This window comes from Thunnus maccoyii, chromosome 8 (genome assembly GCF_910596095.1).
Source record: "Thunnus maccoyii chromosome 8, fThuMac1.1, whole genome shotgun sequence".
NCBI classification, from domain to species: Eukaryota; Metazoa; Chordata; class Actinopteri; order Scombriformes; family Scombridae; genus Thunnus; species Thunnus maccoyii.
The window spans coordinates 21,235,655-21,260,185 of NC_056540.1; the positions used below are offsets into that span (position 1 = coordinate 21,235,655).

The window sequence follows — 24,531 nt, forward strand, 5'->3', positions numbered from 1 at the left end:
TGGATATCTGTATTTTCTAGTTGTCGGTGTCTTGCAGGAGCCACAGTAGTTGCGGTGATGTCTCGCTGTTATCCCGCGGCATTATGTAGGATCGTGTCACATGTATGCTATGGAGAGCCAAGTTGTGTGTCGAGATGACATACATGAGTCCGCTTGTCCATGCGTGTCGGCTGTGGATGCAGTCGGCTATCCAAACGCTGACACAGTAACTATATATGAAGTGATGTATTTCAATGTTAGACTGATAATTTGACATCATCTGGACGGCGCATCGGGCCATCCATTAACCTGGCAAATAAGAAGAATCACCCTTGACTGTTTCAGTGATCGGCTGCCATCCTCCCCTCGTTTGTTGTAGAATAATTCATTACTTATACCAAGATGGAAGAATAATGCGCTTGATTTTTACTCAGCGTTCACCCCCCGCCGCCTTTCCAACCTCGACATTCAATATTGACCAGGTGAACCACGAACTTAGACGGGACATCCTCGTCGCTATAAACCATGGCGGCCTAAATAGGGTCGATAATCTCCAATATGACTCACAGATAGATGACCATGTATGCCCACTTTGAAGACGACATTCTTCAAAAATCAGGCCTTCGAAATAAACAACGTGCCTTCATCTGTGCTATCGCAGTTGTATTCCGCACATATAGTGCATGTGCGGAATACCACATCCCCGCTCGAGAGATTTATAATTGCATGCATAACAAGTTTTTTTTTTTAATCCCACCGCTTCAGACATCCGATGTGGAGCCTGTGAACCAAACTCGTCTATAATTGGTGAAGCCCCGAGCAGCCGGTCACTACCGGGATAGCTCTTGCTATCGTTGAGGTCTCCGGGTTACCCCCGGCTCACACACAATGCGATGTGTCAGCTGCCGAGTTTGTGATACTCCTGCTTTATGCCGACACGGTGCTCTACGGCGTTCCCCTTTTTTCTGATCGGCGTTTTTGGTTTCCTAATTTCACATTTGGCCATCTGTCAACGATTTGGCTGCTTGCACGCAGCCATTACTGGGCGAATGGCGAAGGGCATGTTAGAGGCTCTCACACACCGATCCACTCAGCGATAGGAAAGCAGCGAAATAGTTTCAGCTCGTACTGCTCTCGGCGGATGGACAGGATCGTTGTCCTGCACCGCCTTAGTGGTCAGGAACGACACAGATCGTGCATGGTTGTAAACAAACTCTTTTACTCGCACGACGATGTCAGCCTCGCTGTAAGTGCACGGTTATTTCCTCACCACCACAAGTGTTGAGAAAAGTAGGAAATTTTGTTGGCCTAAAGGAGTGGATACCCTTGTAAACAGCAGGCCTGCTGCTCGCAGGATCCAGGTAAGACAAGTGGCCTAATTACACCAGGGTAACCTGTGCTGCTTAACTACTGTGCCAAAATGTGATTATGGAATAAGAGAGCTCCACATTCAGTCACTGTTTTTCTTTGGGGGAGAATCAGACAAGTCTAAGTACAAAATTATTGACTGATTTGATGTTTCAAACTTTTATCTGTTTGCCTGTGTGTGGCTGGAAGTGGCAGATGTGTTGTCATTCAGCTCAGAAGAACAAAATATGAGTTGTTGGTCCACAGCTCATTTGTCTTTGTTTTGCAGACATAGTCACATTTCAGTTAAAGAGAAGCTGATCTTTTGTTTCAGTGTGAACTTGTTCAGAGTGATTAAAAAGTTGTAAGCAAAAGAGGATTTAATTCTATTACAAATGGTGTAATTATGTAAATATGATATCACCTTCACAGGAGGTTCCTTTGTGCATCATTTTATCTGTTAGACTTGTTGGCTGTTTGTGTCTGAATGTGTAGAGTTGCTGTTTTAAACATGTTTGTTTTGTTGTCAGCAGGATGATGGGTACTGTCTTTATGAATTTGCCCAGCATGTCTTAATTGTGAGCAAAATTGTCTGGTAGAGAACTGGAAGACGGCTAAAATTTAGTCATGTCCAAATTGTAGTTTAATCATGTGCCTGAATCCAGTTAAAACCTGACCTAATATAAGAACAGGAAATGTCATTTTGACACACTGCACTGCAAGATGTGGATGACGGTGAATTGAAAATGCACTGCAGAGTGAATGGCCTTTTTCTTTGTCTTTGTTAATATAAATAATCAGTGTCTGTTAGAGGCAGCGCTGACAAGATGTCTTCACACTGTCATAACCTGTCTGGTCAACCTATGGGGAAATTGTGAAACTTGGGTTCAGTACGGTTGGGGTGTAGTCAGTCTTACTGACAAACAGTGAATGATGAAAAAGTTGTCTTTCTATTTATTTTGGATTAATTTTGTGTTTGTGCATTTTCAATGAATGGCAGCAAGAATTTGGAGGTAGATAAATAATAGACTACTGGCTTCACAGATCCCTAATCTCACCCAGGACTGAAGAATAAAGCTCATTTCATATAATGAGAAGACACAAGTGGGCTTTTTGCTAAAACAGCCCGCTGTCCCCTTGTAAGCAAATGTTTTGTTGTTCCAGGTCTCTTAATACAACTGAGCTAATGGAGGTCAGCGCTGGGGGCCCTGCAGTCCCAGCCAAACCTCATTAGTCTATGGCATCAGCACAAATTATCAATACTTCCTTAAAGGTTACATGCCTCACATTGTCACAGCCTTTTGAAATCCTACATGGAAATGTGTATGAAAGACTTGAACGTTGACTGTCCCCCCCATCATCTCAGAGCTAGTACATCAGTCTGCAGCCTACAGCATGCAACTGGAGTCCCTCCAACACCCGGAGTCTTGCTTCCTCGTGTTAATTCCCCTGCAACAGACCCAAACCTCTCCCACTCTTTTTTATATTTTGGCAATTCCGTTCAGCAACCATCACCCACTCCTCCGACTCTGTTAATTGGCCTGATTGGCCGCTGAAACGCGCACACCCGTCCAGTCCCACTCGGAGCCTCCTTTGGTTAAGAAAATACAGTTTATTACTTCGTTACCCCGATAAGCCTTTTCAGTTTAGCGCACCGTTACACTCTTTGGTCGCGATCCCCTATTCCCCTTGAGCGACTGGAGCCCGCGTTGCATGCCGGTACCTGCAGTCCTTACCCCTCCCAGCCTCTCCAGCGTCTAATCCTGGGCGTGGATAGCCGAGCACTACATCTCCCATGATGAAACCGTGCACCCTTCTGCCCCTCTCTCACTCACTCTCTCTCTCTCTCCCACCAGACTGGAGACTGGAGATACGGAACGGACTGTCTTGACGACCCCCCCACCCTCCCCTCCTCCTCCTCCCTCCTTCCCTCCCGCCCCCCTGGACCTTTAGAGCCGAAAACCGTCGAGATTAGTGAGCAGCCACGGACGGCAGAGGCGAAAGGCTGGACACGGCCGTATCCGAGTCGTCCCTGTACGACGTTCACATGCCATCTGGATGAGCGGGTTCGTAACTGTTTGTGTCATTGGACATCTTTTATCTCGCCTGCTGATTAGCTTTGCCATTATTCAATATTTCTGAGAGAGAGAGAGAGAGTCTTTACGGGGGTGGGGGGGTGGTGGTGGTGGTGGTGGTGGTGGGGAGGAGGAGAGGAGAGGCTTCGTGGGTCGGGGGGCTCTCGGTGAATGCCTTTCAGTCAGTCCACCAAAGGGGCCGATACGAGACGGGAGCACTACACATTAGGTCGGCCGGGGATAAATAACAGTAGCCTGCCTCAACATGTAAAGCACCGGGAGTAAATGCGAGGGCTTCGCGGAGACTCCGCTGCGCAGGGAGCTGGAAACCTACTCATGGTGGTGGTGGTCAGCGGAGTTAAATATATTGTTTGCCCTCTCTTTTTTTTCGAGGCAGTGGTGACCGCTCCAGCAGCACAAGCCTGCGTAATAAGTTGTGTCGCCCACCCCGGTGTTAGTTGTCCAGCTGGCTACTTTTTTTTCTCCTCTCATTTGCGAGTAACTCAATGCAGTCAGCTTCTGTGTTATCAGCGGCTGAAATTGATTATTTGTTTGTTTAAAAAAAAAAAACGTCCACAGGCGGACAGTGTTACTTTGTCGGGTGTTCGCGGGCTGATGAAACAGGATAATGGTCGTCAGGAGTTTTGTGTTTGGCTCTTCTCTCTTGTTTTCTGTGTGGCTTTGCATTCGTGTTGACTTACCTTATCAGGCGGAGATGTGACACATTGTGCTCCCTGCGACACATCCAAGCTCTCTCTCCTCTCACTTGCTAAAAATCCCCCCCCCAGCCCACCAAAAAAACAAAACAAAACATGTGTCTTTTCATCTCGAAAAACATTTAAAAATTTTATTCAGACAGAAAGGGAGTCCGTTTGTTGCCTGTGTTTGTTGTCTGTGGATGGACTGACCACCTGAGAGCCAGTTGCCATTCTCCTCATTATGGTAACTGCTCGCCATCTCCAGCGAGAGAGAAAAGAGAGAAAGAGAGCGACCCGGAGCTCTCCAGAGTTTTTCCGTGCTGATATTCACAACAGAGGAAAACGCGATGTTTTCAGAGTGCCACAACATGCATGTGGTTTCATTGTGTGCACTTTTTTCAGATGTGACACCGGGACGTGTGCTGGACAATGAGCTTGACCGGGTTGGGAAGTAGGCTACAAGCTGAGTGACAGAATAATGTTGGTTTCTTCGAGGCTTGTTTCTTCTCAAAGGTAATGTCAGGCCTGACTTTGTTTCGTCTTGAGCGGCGTTGCCCACGGCGTGTGTGTGTGTGTGTGTGTGTGTGTGTGTGTGTGTGTGTGTGTGTGTGTGTGTGTGTGTGTGTGCGGACTACTGCATACATTTATTGGCCTACATCAGAGCGGATGAATTCAAATGTTGTGACGGAGTAGACCGCGTTATGATCGCAGCACAAAGACAAACTAGCTGTGAGCAACTGTTGTGGTATGATGATGAGTGCAGACCCTCCTTGCACTGAGCGGTATATCTGCATCGCTGGATCCCTTTCAGTCCGTGTTCGCATATTCCAGCAGAGATGTTGTGTCTGTCATTATGTGCACAATATTTGTTATGTTTGACTGACTCCAGGGTGAAACATTTTCCATTCCATCCCCTAAAGCTTTGACATAGATTTTTTTTTGGCTCGTCCCTTTTTGTTGTCGTCTCATTTACTTGCAGATGCGCTCGTGTGCGCTCACCTCTACCCTCGTACCAGGGGCTGTCCTAGCGTGTGTCGCCTATGTATGTGAGAGTGTTTGAAATGTTTGTGTCCAGATGAAGTCAAGCTTGATTAACTGTTTGTTTATTATTATTATTGTTATTATTATTATTATTATTATTGATAGTTTTGTGGATGGTTAGGATTGTTTTATTCTGATGTGAAAACGTCTTTTGTGAGAGTTTCAATAGAAAAGAAATTAGGGGGAATTTTATGTCTAATTTAAGACAAGACTGATGACCTACACATTTAAAGAACTGCCTTTAACTGAGATGGGCAGCTTTATTGTAATCATAAATAATCCTATAAGGAGGAGTGCCTCCAACTACCCAGTTATATACGCTATATCCCTGAACCATACAGGCAATTAGCAAAACTTTGAATGATCTATTTTGCACCACAATGCATTGCTTGATCAGAGCAGAGCACAATGAGGCAACAGTATAGGATCATTTGAGCCATCACAGCTGATTACCACTAATGGATTGATTATGAACAGGCCGACAGAGGACAGGCACAGTGGCCAAAGGGGTCACATGACCCCTAAGCAAGACCCTCTGTTTGATTGTTATAAGTATGTCTTATTGGAAAATCACAGGGTTCAGTCAAAACTAAGGGTGTTCCAGTCACCTTTTTTATTCCAGTACTTTAATGTTGAGTATCTTCTGATGAAGTGTATCATCTTATATTTATTTTTGTTATATTTTTGTACATTTTTTTTCCTAATACAGCTGCACTGAGCACAATTAGGCTGTGGTAATCCCACATCAAAATTGGCAAAACAAGGTAAATATTTCTGACAGTTGTATGAGTTAAATAAATTGCATCAAAGGTTCCTTTTGATGGTTTCCTGTAATATTCAATATCCAGTAGTATTTTTTTGTGTGTATATATATATATATATATATATATATATATATATATATATATAAACTGTGGAGAGGGGTGTCAGTGTGATGGATCTGCTGTGGCAGGAGGGTTTTGGGAGGATTTCATCTCGACATCTTCATCTCTTTCATCTCTTCATTTCTTCTCTTCATCTCCAACCTGAACAAAATAGTTTCAACTAACAAACTTACTGAGTCAGTGTAAAAGTAGAGTCAAGGGTGATCTGGAAAATGGAAAAAAAAACATGTAAAGCAGCCATAAACAATGTGGAGGATGATCTGGTAGTTAGGAATGGTGGGCTTTCATGTGTCTTTGCCCAGGCTGACGCATTCGGTCTCATTTCACTCACTGAAAATCCCCTTTTTATTAAAGATAATTTGGTTTCTTGGTCGATTAACACTGATAAACTGTTGTGTTCCCTGCTTGTAAACAAATAAAGCCAAAAGTAACAACACAACAGATACGTTCCTCAGTTAACCTCCCTTCTCTTTGCTACCCTGATATATCTCCCTGCTTGGAGGAAATTGTAACATATCTGGCCTCTGAGCCCATCTCAAAGAAGGGAAGTTTTCAATTGCCCAATGTTGGTTACTCTGAATCAATTACCGTTGCATAGAATAGACCTTATTCCTTCATGGAGGATTAAATGAAAGTCTTTTGTGTAATTGAAACGAGACTAGCAATATCACTGATCACATTAAGTGTTCTTTTTTCTCCTCTGTGTATTCTGCAGCATATCACTGTATTTCAAGGAAAACTCTCACCTGACTGACTCAGCTACCCTCTGAGGCATGTTGTGATAAAGAAACACCTATGCAGGTAATTGTTTTTTTATTACAGTTAGATTACTAGATTAGAGCATTATTTTCTCTTATCTAATTAACACTGGCTTCATGAACTTCTCTTATTACTCAGGTGGATCCTACACTAATGAATGTTGGGGATGGAGGCACGGTGAGCAGAGAGATCAGTGCTCCAAATAAAGCGTCTACTAGTATGGTGGGAAATCCCCCCCAGACGCTACCCCCTGAGTTTAGAGGAGATGTTACCCTCAGTCAGCAAAACAAGACCACTCCAACAACAGACTGTAAGACAGTGAAAGCTTGCCCGGACACTAGCAATTACAACCACAGCCCTGAGCTTTCTCCACCTCAACAGCCCAACAATGCACCAATGTCAGGCTCAGCCCTCACCAGCTCAGAGAAGAGAGCAGAGAAAAGGGCAGAGGCCCCTAAACTCAAGGCTGATGGTGCTGGGGTCTTCCCAACTCCTCAGTGGTCAAGTGGTGTAAAAGTCAACCGGGAGGAGTCGCTCAATCCCTGTCACAGCAATGTGACATCCAGTAAGAAATCACACACGCAAACACAATCTGTGCAAAGTGCTCCGCCTGGGTTTCAGTGCTCCACCATGTTTAAACCAGCCCAGCCTGTTGCCTTCCTTCCTTCCACCAATTTTTCCTCTCCACTTTGTAAAATCACTCTTCCACCAGCATTGGGTCAGATTGCAGCACTGAGAGAAGCCACAGCCAATCAGTTTCAGAAAGAAATTCAGCCTCAAAGCTCAGGTGTCGGAGGGACACCTCTCATGCGGACCTACCCCTATCCGTTCTCTGTGGGCCGGACTCCAGCTGCAGAGAAAAAAGCGTCAACCTCCAAACTTAAATCTAACCACTCATCGAGTAAAAACACCAAATCTGCTGGAGAGCATAAGTCTTTAGCCTCGGTGGTAGCCTCACCAGCTATCGCCCTACCGTTGCAGCACCCATCATTACCTTCTGCAGCACCCACCCACTACACGTTGTCTCCCACCGCTGCCATTTGCTGTGGCTCTGCACTGGCCAGCATCACCTCTCAGAGCAGACTGTTGAACCATGTGGAGAAGGGCAACAGCTTAGACAAGACAACCATGGGCTCTCTGAAAACAACACCCCCCTCTGCTTCAGAGGACCATACAGTAGCTTGCTCGATAGAACCAAGGGATGTACCTCTTGATTTGTCTGCTAAATCAAAACGTCCAAAATGCATAAATGACCCTCCAGTTTCTATGATGGAGACTCATAATAATGAGTCAAATCAGAGAGATTTTCTGAACTCAAAGAGGACTCATTCTACATCTTATAGTTCAGCTGTGCAATACCCTATCTTACCCAATACACACAGAAATGGATCTCATCAAAAGCAATTAAATAGGCCTCAAAATCACCAGGTCCCTGAACCTAAACCATCATGGGGCAAGGGATCTTCACAAGACCCCATAAAGAACATCCCTGGAACTTATGTGGGTGTTGCTAGCCCCATACTGGCTTCTACCCTTCGGGGCAAAGATGGAAAAGGGACTTTCGCAGATGAATTTCAGAGTTTTGCTAAGCAGGAGTTTATATCTATAATTGACCAAGGAGAACATCTGGCCTCAGGAGGAAAGAAGCCATCCTGTCTGATGAAGGGCAACCAACATGCTCATAGTGTTAAACACGTTAAAAACACCAGCACAGCCATAATTAAAAACAGTCCCATTAAAGGAGCCCTAACGACTGCCCTGTCAAGCTCTGCCAATGCTCAGATTCATCAGAAATCTGGAACTGGCAAATCAGCAGTGCCATACTCTACCACTGCTGTCAGTCCAGCTTGGCAACAGCCGTCTCATCTTCCACACCAAGCGTCCTCCGTTCAGAGAAAACTCTCACAAGGATCCCTAAAAACCAAGACCGCCGCAGCTGAAGAAGGATCTAAGTTTCAGAGTGCCCATCAGAGCCCGTCCAATACTGAGGATGATAAGTGGGAGAGAATGTCTCCGCTCTCTAACCTTGCGTCCATTGTAAAGCAACAAGCTCTTGAAACAACAGCACTGACAGGCAAGGGTAATAATCAAGCTCCACCTGTTGCATCAAGAAAAGCTGACGTTCTGAATCTGCTCACAGGGAGCCAGGACGCTCAGTCCAAACATTCTTCTGCTTTTGAATACCCACCATACTGGTCTGTGGAAAAATGGCCTGGTGTGCCATCTCAAGGGGATTCAACTCAAGCTATTAAGAGACTTGAAAAGGCGAATGCAACTGAGCCTTTGGAGAATAATACTGAGATACACACCAGTCAGGGAGAACACATGGGACTACAAGCGAAGCAAAGCTCCTCAAAGCCCGCAGGCCAGTCTCATATCTTTGGAAGCAATGCATCAACAAACGGGAACAGGATGGAGAGCAAACTAGCCCAGGTGTTAGAGGGGGAGATATTGAAGAAAGAAAGTGGGGCGTCAGAAAGTCCTCCCAGTGAAAAATTGGAAGGCATAGTGGCGTCTATTCTCACGGGCCAGTGCACGGGGGGAGGCGACAAGTTTGAGAAGAAAACAAACGGAACCAAAGAGGAGTCGCCAACCAAAGCAAAAGCTGCTGCCATCAAACAAAAGAAAACCAGTCCTAAGAAGCCAGTAAAGGAGAAGTCACCAACAGACCCATCGAAGAAGGCTGCAGGAAAGAAAAAGCAAGACACAGAAAGTACTCCTACCAAAGTGTCTTGCCAAAAGAAGGTAGAGTATCCAATGTGTATGTGTTTAAGTATTATTAATGCCTAAATGATCTTTGTGTATTTCTTATTATCTTCCTGTGGTAGAATTTTAAGAAAATGATTAAGGATCTTTCCATATAACCAGATCTTGAGTAATGAATTGCACATATACTGTATACTCTTTCATAATATGAATCCATGACTGATGATTTCTTCCAAGGGCTTATGTGAGTCTGTTACCTGCTCTACATCACCATGAAAGCCTTGCGATCAATAGCATCCAATACAGCGCGCTCACTCTGTCCCCTGTGTATTTTTCAGCAGAAGAAACGATGTGCACCTGTGCTGGAGAAGAGTCTATCAGCAGGAAAACTTTCTCCACAGAGTAAAGAGCAAACTCCAAGGGACAAGATCAGTCCCAAAAAGGTTGAGCAATCAACCCGCAACAAACCAGGTATAGTCTTTGTTTCTTAAAAGCCAGTGACATTTACAGCCTCGAAAAGTTCACACAGCATGCCCAAATTTCTGATATCTATCGCAAATTTAGTGATGCTCAGTTGTGTCAGACATGTAACCTTGTATTGAGCTTATGGTAAAATTACTTTTAGTTCTAGAGATAAATACCCTTCAGTCAGCCTGTGTAGTATGGTAGTTTGTTGCAGACAGAAAATATCTCACTTATTGTCTGGATGGAATTCTTTTGATGCCACAGAAAAGATGTCTCACTCATACCCGTATGCGTAGAAGCTGGTGTGAGAGTAACAATCAAATGTGATTTAATCAGTTGCAGATAGCGGCAGCAGTCCTCAGAGTGTAGAGACTCCAGTCTCTTTGAATAGCTCTGTCATATCCAGCAAGGAGACTGATGCTACAGACAGCTCCTTCCCAAGACTGAGGAGAGGACGACGGCGAGCTGATGAGGCCAGACTAGACCTCTGGGGCTTTGCAACACCTTCTCCTCCACCTCCGCAAATTCCTCCTCCTCCACCTTCCCCATCACCCCCTCCAACTGCCACCCAACCCGCCCGCCGTCCAAGAGGGAGGCCTCGCTCAAACCCCTTGCCAGAGCGAGTTTTTCAAGGCAAGGGCAAGACAGCCAGCGCGGAGGGTGACACCCCTGCTCACAAGAAACGCCGGCGCTGCCGTAGCAAAAAGTATCAGACAGGGGAGTACATCACTGAGAAAGATAAGTTGGAAGATGGAGAGCACCTTGAAGAATCTGACACCCTAAGACAGGACAGGGGAACTGCATCAGGTACGTAGTGTCTCCTCAGGGATCAGTTGAGTTTCAAGTTAACTGCTTCCAGCCCGGTTTTAATTAAAAGTGCAGATGTTAGTTACGGATGTAATGAGAACAATAGAGAAAGAAACATTATTTCACATTTGAGTGTAGCAGCTTCAAGTATTCAATCCAGGGCTGAAAAGTTGATTGAATAGCTGACTTACAGAAAGTTATAACAGTAATTTTGGTTATAAAATATTCAACTGATTATTATCAAGTAAACACACCAAACATGAGTTGGTAAAAGCTTCAGAAATAAGCCTGTTTTTTTCTGTTTTATACCATAATAAAATGAATCCCTTTGTGGCAGCTGACCAGACTAAGGGACAAAATATTTGGTCATGGTTGTATTATTTCTAACGTTTCATAGATTAAGTGATTCTACGTCTTTTAAAGAAGTAACTGATAAATGAATCTCTACTGACAATAGTTGAAGCCCTGTTACCTCTGTGGGACAAACATGCAGCCACTGGACTGCACCTGCACCCTTAAGACTGTCAGCTGATGTAAAGAAGCAAGCACACTAGATTCAAAGTCTGTTAACCTTGATATTCTATAAATGTGTTGTCCTTGTATTTTATGCTGTCAAATGGCCAAATTTAGAAGTCAGATTGGATTGTTAGAAATATATTTTAAACATAATTACTGCCTTTATAATTAAGGTATAAAGAAGGCTCACCAAAACAGTATAAAATGACTGTTTACACTGTCAGTCAATAGTGGACTTGGACTGATGATTCACAACTGACTGTGAGAAATCTCAGCTTGGGGCTTACATATATATTTATATATATATATAAAACATATTATATATACAATATATCAATGAGGATATTCAACAGTACATTGGATGAAAATTACTAAAAAAAAAAAGTATTGAAATTACACAACTGTATTTATGTATGTCAAATATAAAATAGGGCTTCAACTAACATTTATTTTCATTATCAATTAATTTACTGATTATGTTCTTGATTTATCATTTTATCTGTATCAGAAACTAGTGAAAAATGCCTGTTATAATTTCTTAGAGGTCATTGTGACATCTTCAAATGTCTTGTTTTGTCTGATCAAAAGTCCGAAGATATTCAGTTTACTGTTTTGTGTGACACAGAAAAGCCTCAAATCCTCACATTTCAGGGGCTGAAACCAGCAAATGTTTTTACATTTTTACATTTAAAGAAAAAGACTAAAACAGTTATCCATTATCAAAATATTTGCCAGTTAATTTTCTGTTGATCGACAGATTAATCGACTAATCATTGCAGCTTTAATTTTGAATTCAATTTCACTTCTAAAGAACAAGACATATTACGAAGATAACACATTGTGCATTTTGCATTTTATATTTATGAGTGCTAAATGTGTGTCACAAACATAAGACCATATGCACAGTGTGTATAGAAAGTGTCAATATGTACAAGCAGAGAACTCACAATATGACAAATGTTGCCTGACACAGATTAGCCCAGAGCGCAGGATTGCAAAAAGCACAACAGAGCAGCTCGTATACACAGTGTAGGTCCCCTCCTTCAACTCATAGATGGCTAAAGCTGTTAGTGCAGGAAGCGCAGTCTTGTCTGACATTAGCGCAAAAGAGCACTTTAAATCCTCCATGCTGCATGTTTGCCAGATGAGCAAGAGGCTCCGTAGCTGCGTCACTTTATCATAGATGAGATGTGTGATGTTTTGTATGAGGTTGAAATATAAAGATTGTATAGTTTTCTTATCTGTGTGGTATCACTCAGCATAACCAAATCCAAACTGTCATTTCAGATTCACAGACGGATCAGTGTCCGAGTCCTACTGCCTCCAGTCCAGAGCCTCCTCCACGGAGACCCTCTTTCACTCGCTCAGGGTCGGTCCGCTACCAGGAAAGCGAGGTTTCTCCCGAGTCCAATGACAAGCCTTCAGGGAAGAGGAAGTTCAAAAGCAAGCACTTATGTGACAGTGATGAGCAGAAGGTAAGATGCTCGCTGATGTTGGGTTGGCCTACAGCACATTTCAAATCATACAGAGTTGAAAGGAGAAAGGTACAGTGTGCCATGAATATATTAGCTTACAATGCCCCCCTGTGGCTGGATACATGCTATGTTTGTGATTGCTTATGATGGCAGCTGGTTTTTATACAGTACAGGCTCTTGATAAGATCCCAATTCACAGTACTCTAATCAATAAATATTTATTTTAGATTAAGACCAAACGCAGCAGCTTGGGCAAACGTGGTGCTTCACTCGCCCTGGATGATGATGGTGCTGATGTAAAAAGAACAGAAAGCCCCCTAACCACTGCAAAAAGTTTGCCATCATCTCCATCCAATAAGAAAAACTCATCAGGAAGAAGCAGCGGTTCAGAGTCTCCACCCAAAAGGCCTGTTCCTCCAGAGGTGCGTCGGCTGATCGTCAATAAAAATGCCGGAGAGACTTTGCTGCAACGCGCTGCCCGCTTAGGCTATCAGGTAAAATCCCACCTGTTTACTTGGGCTGTAAAGCCTGAATTAAAAATAGGCAGTTTGCCACTTTGAAACATGCTTATGTGACACAGTCCATCCGTCATTCCTCTGTTTTTGCAGGATGTTGTTCAGTACTGTCTTGAAAAGGACATCAGGGAGGTCAATCGGCGCGACAACGCCGGTTACACGGCTCTCCATGAGGCGTCCTCTCGAGGCTGGACCCAGATTGTCCAGATGCTGCTGAAACACGGAGCAGATGTGAACTGTAGTGCCCAGGATGGAACGCGGTGAGGCTTCACGGTGCATGACTGAGGGCTGTGATTCATGTAAAATTACATTATGAAACAAAAGTGGAGTAATACCGATTTTCTGGTCAAAATATTAGAGCTGCAACGATTAGTTGATTAATTGATCGAAAGAAAATTAATCTGCAACTATTGTGATAATCGATTTAATAACATTTGCTAGTTCCATCTTCTTAAATGTGAGAATTTGACATGTTTCTTTGTCACACATGATAGTAAACTGAATATCTTTGGGTTTTGGACTGTTGGTCAAATAAAACAAGACAGTTGAAGTTATTACCTTGAGCTGTGGGAACTTGTAAAGGGCGTTTTTCACTATTTGCTGACATTTTATAGACAAAGCAGTGAATCGATGAAACAAGAACATGGTATCACAGTTTGTTGTAACTGTTTGTCAGTTGTAGTCTTGACTCTCCTGTAAGATTACACCTTCAGCAGGTGTAAGGAGCAGTAATTAACCTACTGACATACTCACTGAGAAATTGTCGTATGCTATAAATGAAGATTATATACTGGTTTAAAAGCTTGATGAGATGTTCTTCCTGTTGTCTGTTTGAGTTTAGTAAAGTTTCCAGTCAGTGGAGTTTACCTCATTATACTCTGACAGTGACACAAATGTTATAACTCATAAGAAAGTATTTGAAAGTTAATCTTACTTTTGTCTTAATGTTGTAAATCCCACTCGTCTGATACTCCATATACAGTAGCTTTGCATTTCTGGTTTACAGTTATACGATTTTTAATCATTTTTAATTTCATATTTCATTTTCTGATAATGTTGATTCACCACACTGTTTGCCAAATATTTTTTGCCAAATAACTTAATTTTGTGCTCAAAGTTTAATAATTTAAGCTGTTGTTAAAACACTACAGTAGAACGCTGCAGTCATTTGTCATCCTCATAAAATCCCTTTGTTTTTGTGAGCATCACATAGGCTACTGATACAGTATCAGTGTTTCAAACTAAATACTTGCCACAGACTTGCTGCAACAACAGATTAATGCTTAAAATAGAAATGATTTATTTCAATTAAACATTCTTCAGCCAAAATCGGCACAGAAAATAACATTTGATGTGGTTAAAGCAGGAAAGTCAGTAGATCAGTCTGCAGTGATCTATAATTGAATGTGGGTGATTCTTACAATATCTGTTGTCCACAGCTGCTTTATACTGTATGAAAAGCTTCTCCTTCACTTCATTAAATCCCTGCAGCATCTGAAAGCAGCAGGACTGATATGTTGATAAATCTGATTTAGAGAAGTGCCGCGCCAGAGCGCAGTGTCATTACGCACGACCGTTCATTGTGTTTACCTTCATTTAATCACCTGATGACACCAGGCTGCTACAGAATAACCACACACACCTCTACACACATCAGACTGGTCGGTTATAACTCGATGTTCTGATTTTTTTTTTATGAAGGAGACATCAAGTTAGCAGCTCATCAGCCTCTTTTCCACGTTTCTTTTCAGCAAAAGTAGCGTCTCATGTTTTATCCTTGAAACACATTGCGATACAAATGCTGTTGAGTAACATTAATACTAAACTATGTGACCATTTATGAGGTGAGATACATTAGAATTATTGCTGAAATAGCGTCTGTCTGATATAATCATATAAACATCTTCACCAAATCAATTTCCTTATTTTTTATTTCTAAAACTTCTGTAACTGATGAAAAAACTACTCCATCTGTCTTTGGCTGCAGATTTGTGGTGATGTGTGTTCATGTCGTGACATTTCCTGAAGCTTTCCGCTTGTTGAGCTGTCGTTATCATGTTTAACTGATTGGCACAACTGTTTCAGAGCTATGAGAGCAGTGACTGAGAGACTATTAAATCATCACCACAGCCGCTGATCTGTATTCACCTTCACTCAGCCCTTTCGCACGCTGCGCTGCTACACACACCAAATACACCAAATACACACCAAAATAGCAGGTGTGCATGGAGACGTCCACACAGTCCGTGCTCCTAAGACCTACCTCGCTGTGCTTGGCATTTATTATTCAAATTTCGACTGAGGGTGCAAAATATTAAACTGAGGGTGCAGTGCATGCTTTTGCATCCTCAAGAACCGGGCCTGGCCACTGTAGAGGAACATTTACAGACATTTACTATAAAATAAAGAAAGATGTCATTGATTAGGATAGATGATGATCAGTAAAGACGCCGTCACCTGATTTCACCTATTTCACATATCTCTCTTACTGACATGTAAACTAATCTATAGCGACAGCTGTAGCTAGTGGTTATGTTATAATATCACTACCATACCGACACATCGCCAGTGCGCTAGAATGGCAATCTGGTTGCCATGGTAATGAGTTATGCCCGACTATTAACCACACCCTTGAGAAAGAACATTAACCATTAAACACTGGTTGTAGTGGGGGCTATAAAGGTATTTGTTCTTTCCGCAGGCCCCTTCATGATGCAGTGGCGAGTGATAACCTACCAATCGTCTGGTTGCTTCTCAACCACGGTGCGGACCCGACTCTGGCCACCTACTCCGGACACACACCGGTCAAACTGGCACACAGCCCGAGCATGAAGACCTTCCTCACAGGTAAGCACTTCCTGCTCCTTTTTATTAGCCTCCTTTTCCATCTGTAGAACAAGTTCTGAATAAATAGACACGTTTCCAAATCGTGAAAACACTGTTTTACCCCCGGCTAAATTCATTTTTCAGATCATCAGCAAACACTTCAGACACAATAAACAACGCAGCACAAAGGCTATAATAAAACTAATTGAATTGAGGCATGAAAATAAACAACACAAATCTGAGCCTGCCAGCTTTACAGTCACCCATCATGCAATGTGTCAACACATGAGTAAACTGTGTGCCCACTCCATCATCCACATCACATTTTAGACGTTGAGTAATAAACAATACAGGTTGTATATCCTGCTCCCACATGCAGGATGTAAGAGAAACATACTGCGAAGTCTTACATCCACGCGGGTCTGGACATTAACTACTGGAACTACTTGTTGTTTAATCATGCGGCTCTCGTTTATTTCTCCGAAAACTGAAATCTGAAAGAATTTTTTAGAGGTTGACGTTGCCAAGTAGGTATGTTATTGATAAAGCAGTGGTTGATTAATGGCTGTTAAGAATTTGATTGAGTAATAATATATGACTGACAATGCACAAAGCTGACGTGACAATATTTGTTCATCGTTTCCATACAGTTAAGACACAACAACAGCAGCGCAGTAAAAAGTGAAAGCTCACCTCGACGACGTTCTTTGGAAGTTTGAGTTCACACAAACTGTCACAAACACCTGCAGCTCTTTATCTCACCACTTTATTGTGGCTGCTTCTTCTTTTACCAGCCCTCCTCCTTCGTAATATCATCCCCCCCCTCAAAATTAATCTGCTGACTTTTAATCAGCGAAGAGACGGAGCAGCTGACTCACCCGCGATCACGTCAACACATTTGTATTCTTGAATAAAAACCAGCAGACTTCAGGAAATTTCTTCGCTTCGAGAACATCTTGTGTCAATAGTTTACATAAAGCTTTGGTTGAAGAAAAAAACGTGCATTTTGTGTCGTAAATGCTTTTATTGATTTCTCAGTTATCAGTCATGTAGCCGATGATTGATTTAAGGAAATTGCTTTAAAATTGCTTATCTCTTGCTTGTCATAGTGAACCGAGGGGAAGTCCTTTAGCCAGGTCGTTAAAGACATTTCTTCCTTGTCTGTAATTTATTCTATGCCATTGTTGACAGTGTTGAACAGTTTTGAGGACCTTTCTGCAGAACTATCGATGTTTAGCGGAGTGTTTAAGTCTCACGCTGTGCATCTCTGGTAAACAGAGTGAGACTCACTAGCTGATACAGAAACTCACACATGCAGCTCATGTTTTCTCCGAGCCACGGTAGACTGCAGACAACCAAACAGACTCGAACATAGACACAAACTATGATCAGTTTTATGATGCTTATTACTGGTTTTGTATTGTCTTATTTTGTTCCATTTCCCTTTTTAGATGACTGCAAATGTCTTTCCACTCCATAGATTCTGCTTGGTCCTGACAAGAGGACAACTCAGGTCAAAATGTAAAACATGGCATTTCTCTTTTTTTTTTCTTCCTCAGAATATTTCACAGACCTGGAAGGCCGCAGTGAACAGGACCCCACTCTACCCTGGGATTTCTACAGTAGCTCCTTGTTTGGTAAGAAACCTTGAAACGGGAGCTGCAACTTTCTGTCTGTGTATCGATCCATCTGTCAAATTCTCTTTTTCAATTTGTAAACATGGTGGTAAAAAAAAAAAATGCAGTGGAAGGCTCATTCCTCCGCTGTCCGTGAGGAAGACAAGTTGAAGCCTGTTAGAGCAATGACCAGGTTGCTGCAGGGAAATTGTGCTGGTTTGTAGGCCGGGCTCAGACTCGGCCACTGGGACACAGATGGGCGTTAAGCCTCGTATACCAGCATGAGTGTTGTGTTGTAAACAGCCACGAGGAGCCAGTTATCCAGTTTAGGGAGAACAGAGACTAAAGAGAAAGTGGACCGCAGCTTTTCTGGATAAAATGTAAAGACAAAAGAAAATATTTAAAAGTTTTACAGTTAAACAAAAGAAGTTTTTCTCCACACTTTATCTTCTTTATTAAAATAATTAAAAATGTATGCTTCAGTAATTATGAAGACAAGGACAGAAAGTCTCCACCAAAGCTCTTTCAGTTTTGTCAATTATTTCAACTGATTCCATTAGTTTTTATCACCACCTCTCTGCTCCTTCCCCATCTAGCTGCATTTATACTTAAACTCTGTACAATAATGTTTTACAAGACATTTCTCTTCTCTTATGTAGCAAATAAATATTCTTCCAAGGAGGTTGATCATGCTCACCATCACTGCTTTTATATTACCTTCTATCCTCCCTAACAACTTTTTTTTTTAATTACAAATTTGCTCCAATACCAGTCTTTAATTTGTAAATTCATGTTGTGTTTCTGTCATATCTGTATGTTTTAATAGTAAGTTCATCCCTCCCCTTTATGTTATTTCTGCTGGTGCCTGTAGACAGCGTGACTGCAGATATCAACATTTTTTTATCTGTCTTCAGAGGCCATTGTGTCATTTAACAACCTCCATAGACTTGAGTCTCACATAGATTATCTCTTAACAGCAAACATTAAGCTTTAATTTGACTTTGTGAAAGTTTGGTGCATTTTTTGTCCAAGTTTTCATATCAGCACGTGCATTAAAAAATCAGTCCTCCAGGAAATAATCCCTCAAAGTGTCACTTCTGTACATTATTTTTATTTCCTTGCCTTTTTATGTAGGGTGCATTAACTTCGAGCTTTGACGTGATAAAGTTTGTCTCACTAACTGATCTCAGTGTCTCCAGCAGTCACTGTGAATCATGTATTATTGTCAGTGTGGAGAAACTGCCCACTAGAGGGCGTCCTAACAGTGTATTACAACAGCTCATTGGCAGCGCTCTTCTCCTCACCTCAGCGGATCTTTTTCCTCTCAGAGACCGACCAGGAGCCGTGCTGGGACTTCTTGCTGTCTGAGCAGAATCAGGAGCTGGAGGAGATCACAACAGCCAACACTGAACGGGACTCGGACAAAGACTGCCTTCTGTTCGAGTTCTCCTCTGAGCCTCTGTTACCCTGCTATCATGTTCAGGTGTCATTAACCCAGGGGTGAGTTCACAAACATGAGAGTCAGTCTTTTTTTTTTTAAAAATAGAAAGCACACAATGATGCAGACCCCTGCAAAGGCTGCACAATGTTTTAAATTGGTTATTTTAATAACAGAAATTTCATCTGCATTGAAAAATAAATCATTTTGGAGAAGAAACCACAATCATGGTTACATTATACAAGTCACACACTTGACTACTGAGTTATGAGTCATTTAAATTCATGACTCTACTGCCAGCTATAGCAGCAAAATACTATCAAACTTTGCATGTGTCATCTTAATTTGGATGCAGTTGCAGCGTTCCTTCCAGAGTTGCAGTTATTTATGTTAAATAGGCTGTTAATGACTGTAGATACTCGGCTGTGAATCATAACGATACTGCTATAGTTTCATCTTAGAGACTCTGTATTTCACAGAAATACAGTTTTCTGTTTCTGTCCAGCTACTGTCTCAACGTGTCAGCAGCTGAATTATAACATTTAGCTTGTTTTCATTTTTCTTGATTGTTTCACAAAAAGATTGGATCCTACAGGTCTCACAATGCAAATCAGTTGCATCTTTTTGTTACTCATTCTTTGTTAGACCCTCCTCATCTTCTCAAGTATTTCCATCTCAAAGCATCACATCTCACTGGGTTATTTTCTTCAGAAACCTCCTGAGTACAACCTGCGTCCATTAAACTGATCATCATATCTTTTCTCTTTCCATATTTACTCACTGTTTGTCCTCAAAGTTAAATTTCCTGACATCACAGCTCCTGACTGCAGTGCTTCAAATGTCAGATTTTAGAGTTTCATCAAGTTGATTTTCATAACATATTAGCATCAACTGAAACCAATGGATGTCTAAAAATCAATCTAAAAACTTTGAGTATGATTGCAAAAAGGCATCAGCAGTTTAAAGTATACATGAGCTGTATTTTAAGGGTAAAACGTGTTGTAAAATGAAAAAATGAGGACATTTCTTAAGGAAGAAATTTGGGTCACAGATATTTATTTGGGGATAATTCATCAAGTATAAAAGGGTCATTATATTTTTTTGTATGTCATTCGTCACACTAACATGTCATATTTCTCTCCTGCAGCTTTTGCAACTGGTTCCTCCTGACAGACGTCTTAAAGCGTCTGAAGATGTCGTCGCGGATTTTCCGGGCGCGTTACCCACACTTGGAGGTTGTCAGCTTGTCTCACACCGAGCTCTGTCGGCAGGTGTCTGTCAGCCAGGTGAGCTCAGCTTTAGCTCCACCCTACAAAGGCAAAAATAAGGAGGACGACGAGAAGGAAGAGGAAGAAGAGGGACTTGTGGAACTGGTGCGTTGTGTACCAGAACTCCAGAGACTACTGGGCTCCTCTATTCACATCCTGCAGGAGGACGAGGAGGAGGAGGAGGAGGAGGAGGAGGGAGAGACGCTGACAAACATAGGGAAACCACGCAGCCGATAGCCTCTTGTGCGCCGCGCTACTCCACCGAGCAGACAAACTGTTTTCCCCGAGTCCTCCCTGCAAGCAGCAGCTCAAAGGAAACCTCTCCGTCCATTGTCATGAGGGTTTTAACTCCAGCTACGATGAAGACTTGACACTCCACCGATAACCTTTGACCTCAGACAGAAGGTGATTAAGTGATCACAGTGACACCACCTCACGGACCTGCACATGGGAGTGGTCAGTGCTGGAAAGCAGCTTTCAGGTTCCTAACTATAGGTATATTTGAATACATGATAACTATTGAGCAAACCTTTTTTAATGATTATGTATGTACATGGTAGTGTATATGTATATCTTGCCATCAGGGTTAACACATTTGGTTATATAAATGTATTCTTGTGGCAAGGGATGGATTATGTTTAGGATTTTTTGTTTGTTCCTGAGGGAAAGCGATATTTTTCTTTCGACGGGAGATAATCCGAGGCTTTTATCTTGGTGAACTCTTGCGTAAAGCCAGCTTAAGGCCAGCTAACAGAGTCAGGGAGGCCAGCGGCCCAGACGGTTTCTCTGTCAACCTGGGAGACCCGGAGACCTGCGGAGAAGAGACCACAGCACATAATCTTCAAACATAATCACCCGTCTAGCTCATAGTCTCATTTCCATCCTTGCGTTTGTCACTTTATCATCCTCATGAGATCATTACTGGACAGATCTAATAGTCACAATGTTTATTTTTTCCTCCACATTTCACAAAGAAAGCCTGAGCGTCACTGTCACTGCTCACAGTATGAAATAATGTTCTTCTGGACCTTGAGATTGAGAGTTTGTTTACAGAACTGGACAGACAGTGTTCTCCACTCCCCAGGTTGCTCTCCTCCTGAACTGATACAGAATCCTGTGGATCTCTCTCAGAGGAAAAGTAGTACCGTCTCTGGAGTCCAGAGCCTGCTCCCGCACTCGAGGAGCGAGACGCCCTCTTTAACTGCAGCCACGACTGTCCCCCAACGTCCCGATATGGTGTTTCCAGATCCCAGAGTGCTTTGTGTTGCAGTGTTTTATTTACACTGTTTGTTGTGCTTAATTTAATAGTCATTAATATATTTGACCTCTTGTGTATCTGACAAGCCTATCTATGAAAAAATTGCTTTGTATGGTTGGTGCTTCATTTTGAAATGTACTTATTAGGATCCCTTTATTCTGAGATTTTCCTCCCTCATTCAAAAACAGTATTTCAAAAAAAAAGCAAAAGTACAGTTTTATTGTACTGGTGCTAAGATAGATTTTGTGTTGACAATCAATGAAGTTTTTGGTTTGAAGTCACAAACTAATAAAAGATATTTAAGATGAAGAGACTTAAGGTGTAAAGAAAGTATAGTTTAACGGGATACAGCAAAGACTGAAAGACTGAGCAGCGTGTGAGATCCTGAAAGAGTCTTTTATTTGATTCTTTTATAAGAAATCAACAAGAATAAAGCATGATTGTGAATCATAATTTTTATCTCTTTGTTTTGTCAAGTAGATTATTATAATGACGGCTGAATTGAATGTTAATGGAAAAATATTCTCTCAGTTGTATTTCAAATTATTAGTTTGGCCTCAGACGTTTTACTGAATAAATGTTTTTCTCAGTCACAGATAATCTTCCCTCAGAGATCAAGACATTTATCTGAGGGAAACTTTTTTACATTTATCTCACGGTGGTGTTAACAGTTCTGAATCAGCAGGTTAAAAACAGTCAGGTGTCCATATGAACACTAAAAGAGGTTTTCCTCGTAATCGTTCCTCCTGTTCATACTGACTATTAAAAGATCAAATGTGCTTTCAGTGTAAGTGATGGGAGACAAAATCCACAGTGTGTCTACAGTTATTTTGTGCAAAGATGCATTTAAAAGTTGATCTGAAGCTTATATGAGGCTTCAGCAGTCTGAGTTAGTCATATCAAGTGGATATCTGCCACATTTACAGTCTTTTAGCATCAAATTCCCTCTTTGTGTTTCCCCGTTGAGCTTAGGAGGAAGTATAGTAACAAAAAGAGGGACTTTGGCACTAAAAAGACTGTAACGTTGAAAGATGTCTACTGGATTTGACTCATTTGGACAACTGAAGGTTCATATTAGCTTCACATAAACTTTTAAGTACATTTTTGCACAGAAGGAGGCCTGTGGATATTGTCCCCATCACTTACAATGTAAGTACATCATGAAGGATCTTCCAATGGTCAGTATGAACAGGAGGAATGATTACAGCAAGAAAAATCAATGTTCATTTGGGCTCCTGACTGTTGTTATAAGACAGACTTGAATAATTGTGAAACTGTCCTTTAAATGAATTGCATTGGGCCTCACTTTGAGGTCATGGTCAAAGAAATCTGTAGTTTGATTTCTGTTGGGGACCTTTGTTTCAAATCAAACTCTTGAACAATAATAATAATGATAAATTGCACAAAAGCAGGGTTGAGGTGTTGACAAAACATCAAAATCTCAACTCAAGGTCTAGTCGCTGGCTTGTTCTGGAGATTTCGACCATGTGACACAGTCTTCATCAGCAGCAGACTGACACTTTCTGAGATTGTTTCAACTGTTGCGTCAAAGGTCGACATTTAAACCAAACAAGAAGTAATCGTGGAAATTTGAACACCCACATCTCCGTGACAACTGTGCAAACTCAACCTGCTGACGATGATGCATTATATTAAATTCAAAGTCAGGATTCGATGAGTTCAGTGACCTCATGTTTTCTAGGAACACGTGCTCACAGTGTGGTTTGACCTTATTTTATCCACTAGAGGGAACCAATGACAAAGACTCAGTAAATGTTAAATCTGCTGCCTGCTTCTCTTTCTGCATCTGATCTCACTAAGAACAAATTCATGAGTCAATAGCGGCTTCTTCACTTCACACTCGATTATTGCTTTGATACCTGAAAAATACATTTATACTGCATAAACAACTCTGCTATGACAATATGTGAGAGCAAACTACTGCCTGTTGAACTGTTTCCTGCTCTTTTTGGGATCAAGAGAGCATCCAAAAACACTCATGCAAAAACTTACAAATGAGTTTAACAGCAGCTTTTTGCTGTTCGTGACAGTACGGAGCCAAATAGCAGGAGGTGGCATCATGTGAGACATGTTATGACTTCTGTTTAGCCTGCAGGGCAACTGTTCATGTTGGGAAAGTCTGCTCTCAGTAACTAAAACAAACAAAAAGATGAAATATACTTAAAATTCTCATGTTTTTTTCCTCACTTCTGAATTTAATTATATTTCTCATTACAATAAAGAAACATGTATCTAGTAGCAGCATAAATGCTTAAAATTTACACTTAAAGTTCCATTAAATCACATTTACTGATGTGTTATCTCTTATATTTATCTTTCATTTTGGAGCTGTGAAGAAATAATTGCCAATATACATGATTTAAACCTATTTCTGTTTAAAAAAAACTGGATAAAATCAGAAATAGCAAATGAAAGATAAGCTACATGTTTCCCCGGGCCAATAAAACATAATTCAATGTTTGCTCGGGAGCATACGGTCCTCTGCTTGATGTCTCAGTGTGAATGTGAGACGCCGAGATGTTTCATTGTACTGAGACGTGACATACCAGCCCCTTGCAGGGCCCCATGGTACAGAACGTAACCTGTGCGGTCCCCACGAGGTTACTACAGTTCAGTCACGGCAGCGACGGGGCTTCATGTCCCAGCAGTGATTGCGTGCGACTGCTGCCAGATTTGAGCATGTTTGGTGTAGATTTTTATCTTCTACAACTGAATATGAAGACTGGATTAAAAAAAAAAAAGCTGAGTTCAAGATTTAAAGATAACTTTTGTTGACTTTTTTGAAACCTTTTCTATTGGTTGTAAAGAATATTCAGAAGGTTCAAGCTGTTCCGAGT

The 24,531-nt window shown here is 41.8% G+C and overlaps 1 protein-coding gene across 8 annotated transcripts in view; it reads left to right on the forward strand.

Annotated features, from left to right (window-relative positions):
- Nucleotides 1-22,126, forward strand: part of bcorl1 (BCL6 corepressor-like 1) — a 33,187-nt gene extending 11,061 nt beyond the window's left edge. For 2 of the 8 annotated variants that reach the window (XM_042418100.1, XM_042418103.1), the window contains exons 2-12: nt 6,740-6,825; nt 6,922-9,528; nt 9,828-9,960; nt 10,291-10,761; nt 12,565-12,752; nt 12,980-13,246; nt 13,361-13,527; nt 15,969-16,114; nt 17,653-17,730; nt 19,038-19,209; nt 20,295-22,126. In XM_042418100.1, coding sequence (XP_042274034.1) covers nt 6,820-6,825; nt 6,922-9,528; nt 9,828-9,960; nt 10,291-10,761; nt 12,565-12,752; nt 12,980-13,246; nt 13,361-13,527; nt 15,969-16,114; nt 17,653-17,730; nt 19,038-19,209; nt 20,295-20,652 — 4,593 coding nt within the window. In that variant the 5' untranslated portion in view covers nt 6,740-6,819 and the 3' untranslated portion in view covers nt 20,653-22,126. Of the gene's footprint in view, nt 1-214; nt 1,341-3,244; nt 3,393-4,501; nt 4,613-4,695; nt 5,905-6,739; nt 6,826-6,921; nt 9,529-9,827; nt 9,961-10,290; nt 10,762-12,564; nt 12,753-12,979; nt 13,247-13,360; nt 13,528-15,968; nt 16,115-17,652; nt 17,731-19,037; nt 19,210-20,294 lie in introns of those variants that run through there. The other 6 variants (XM_042418099.1, XM_042418097.1, XM_042418102.1 and 3 more) reach the window with 6 other exon arrangements.
- Nucleotides 22,127-24,531: the final 2,405 nt, after the last annotated feature.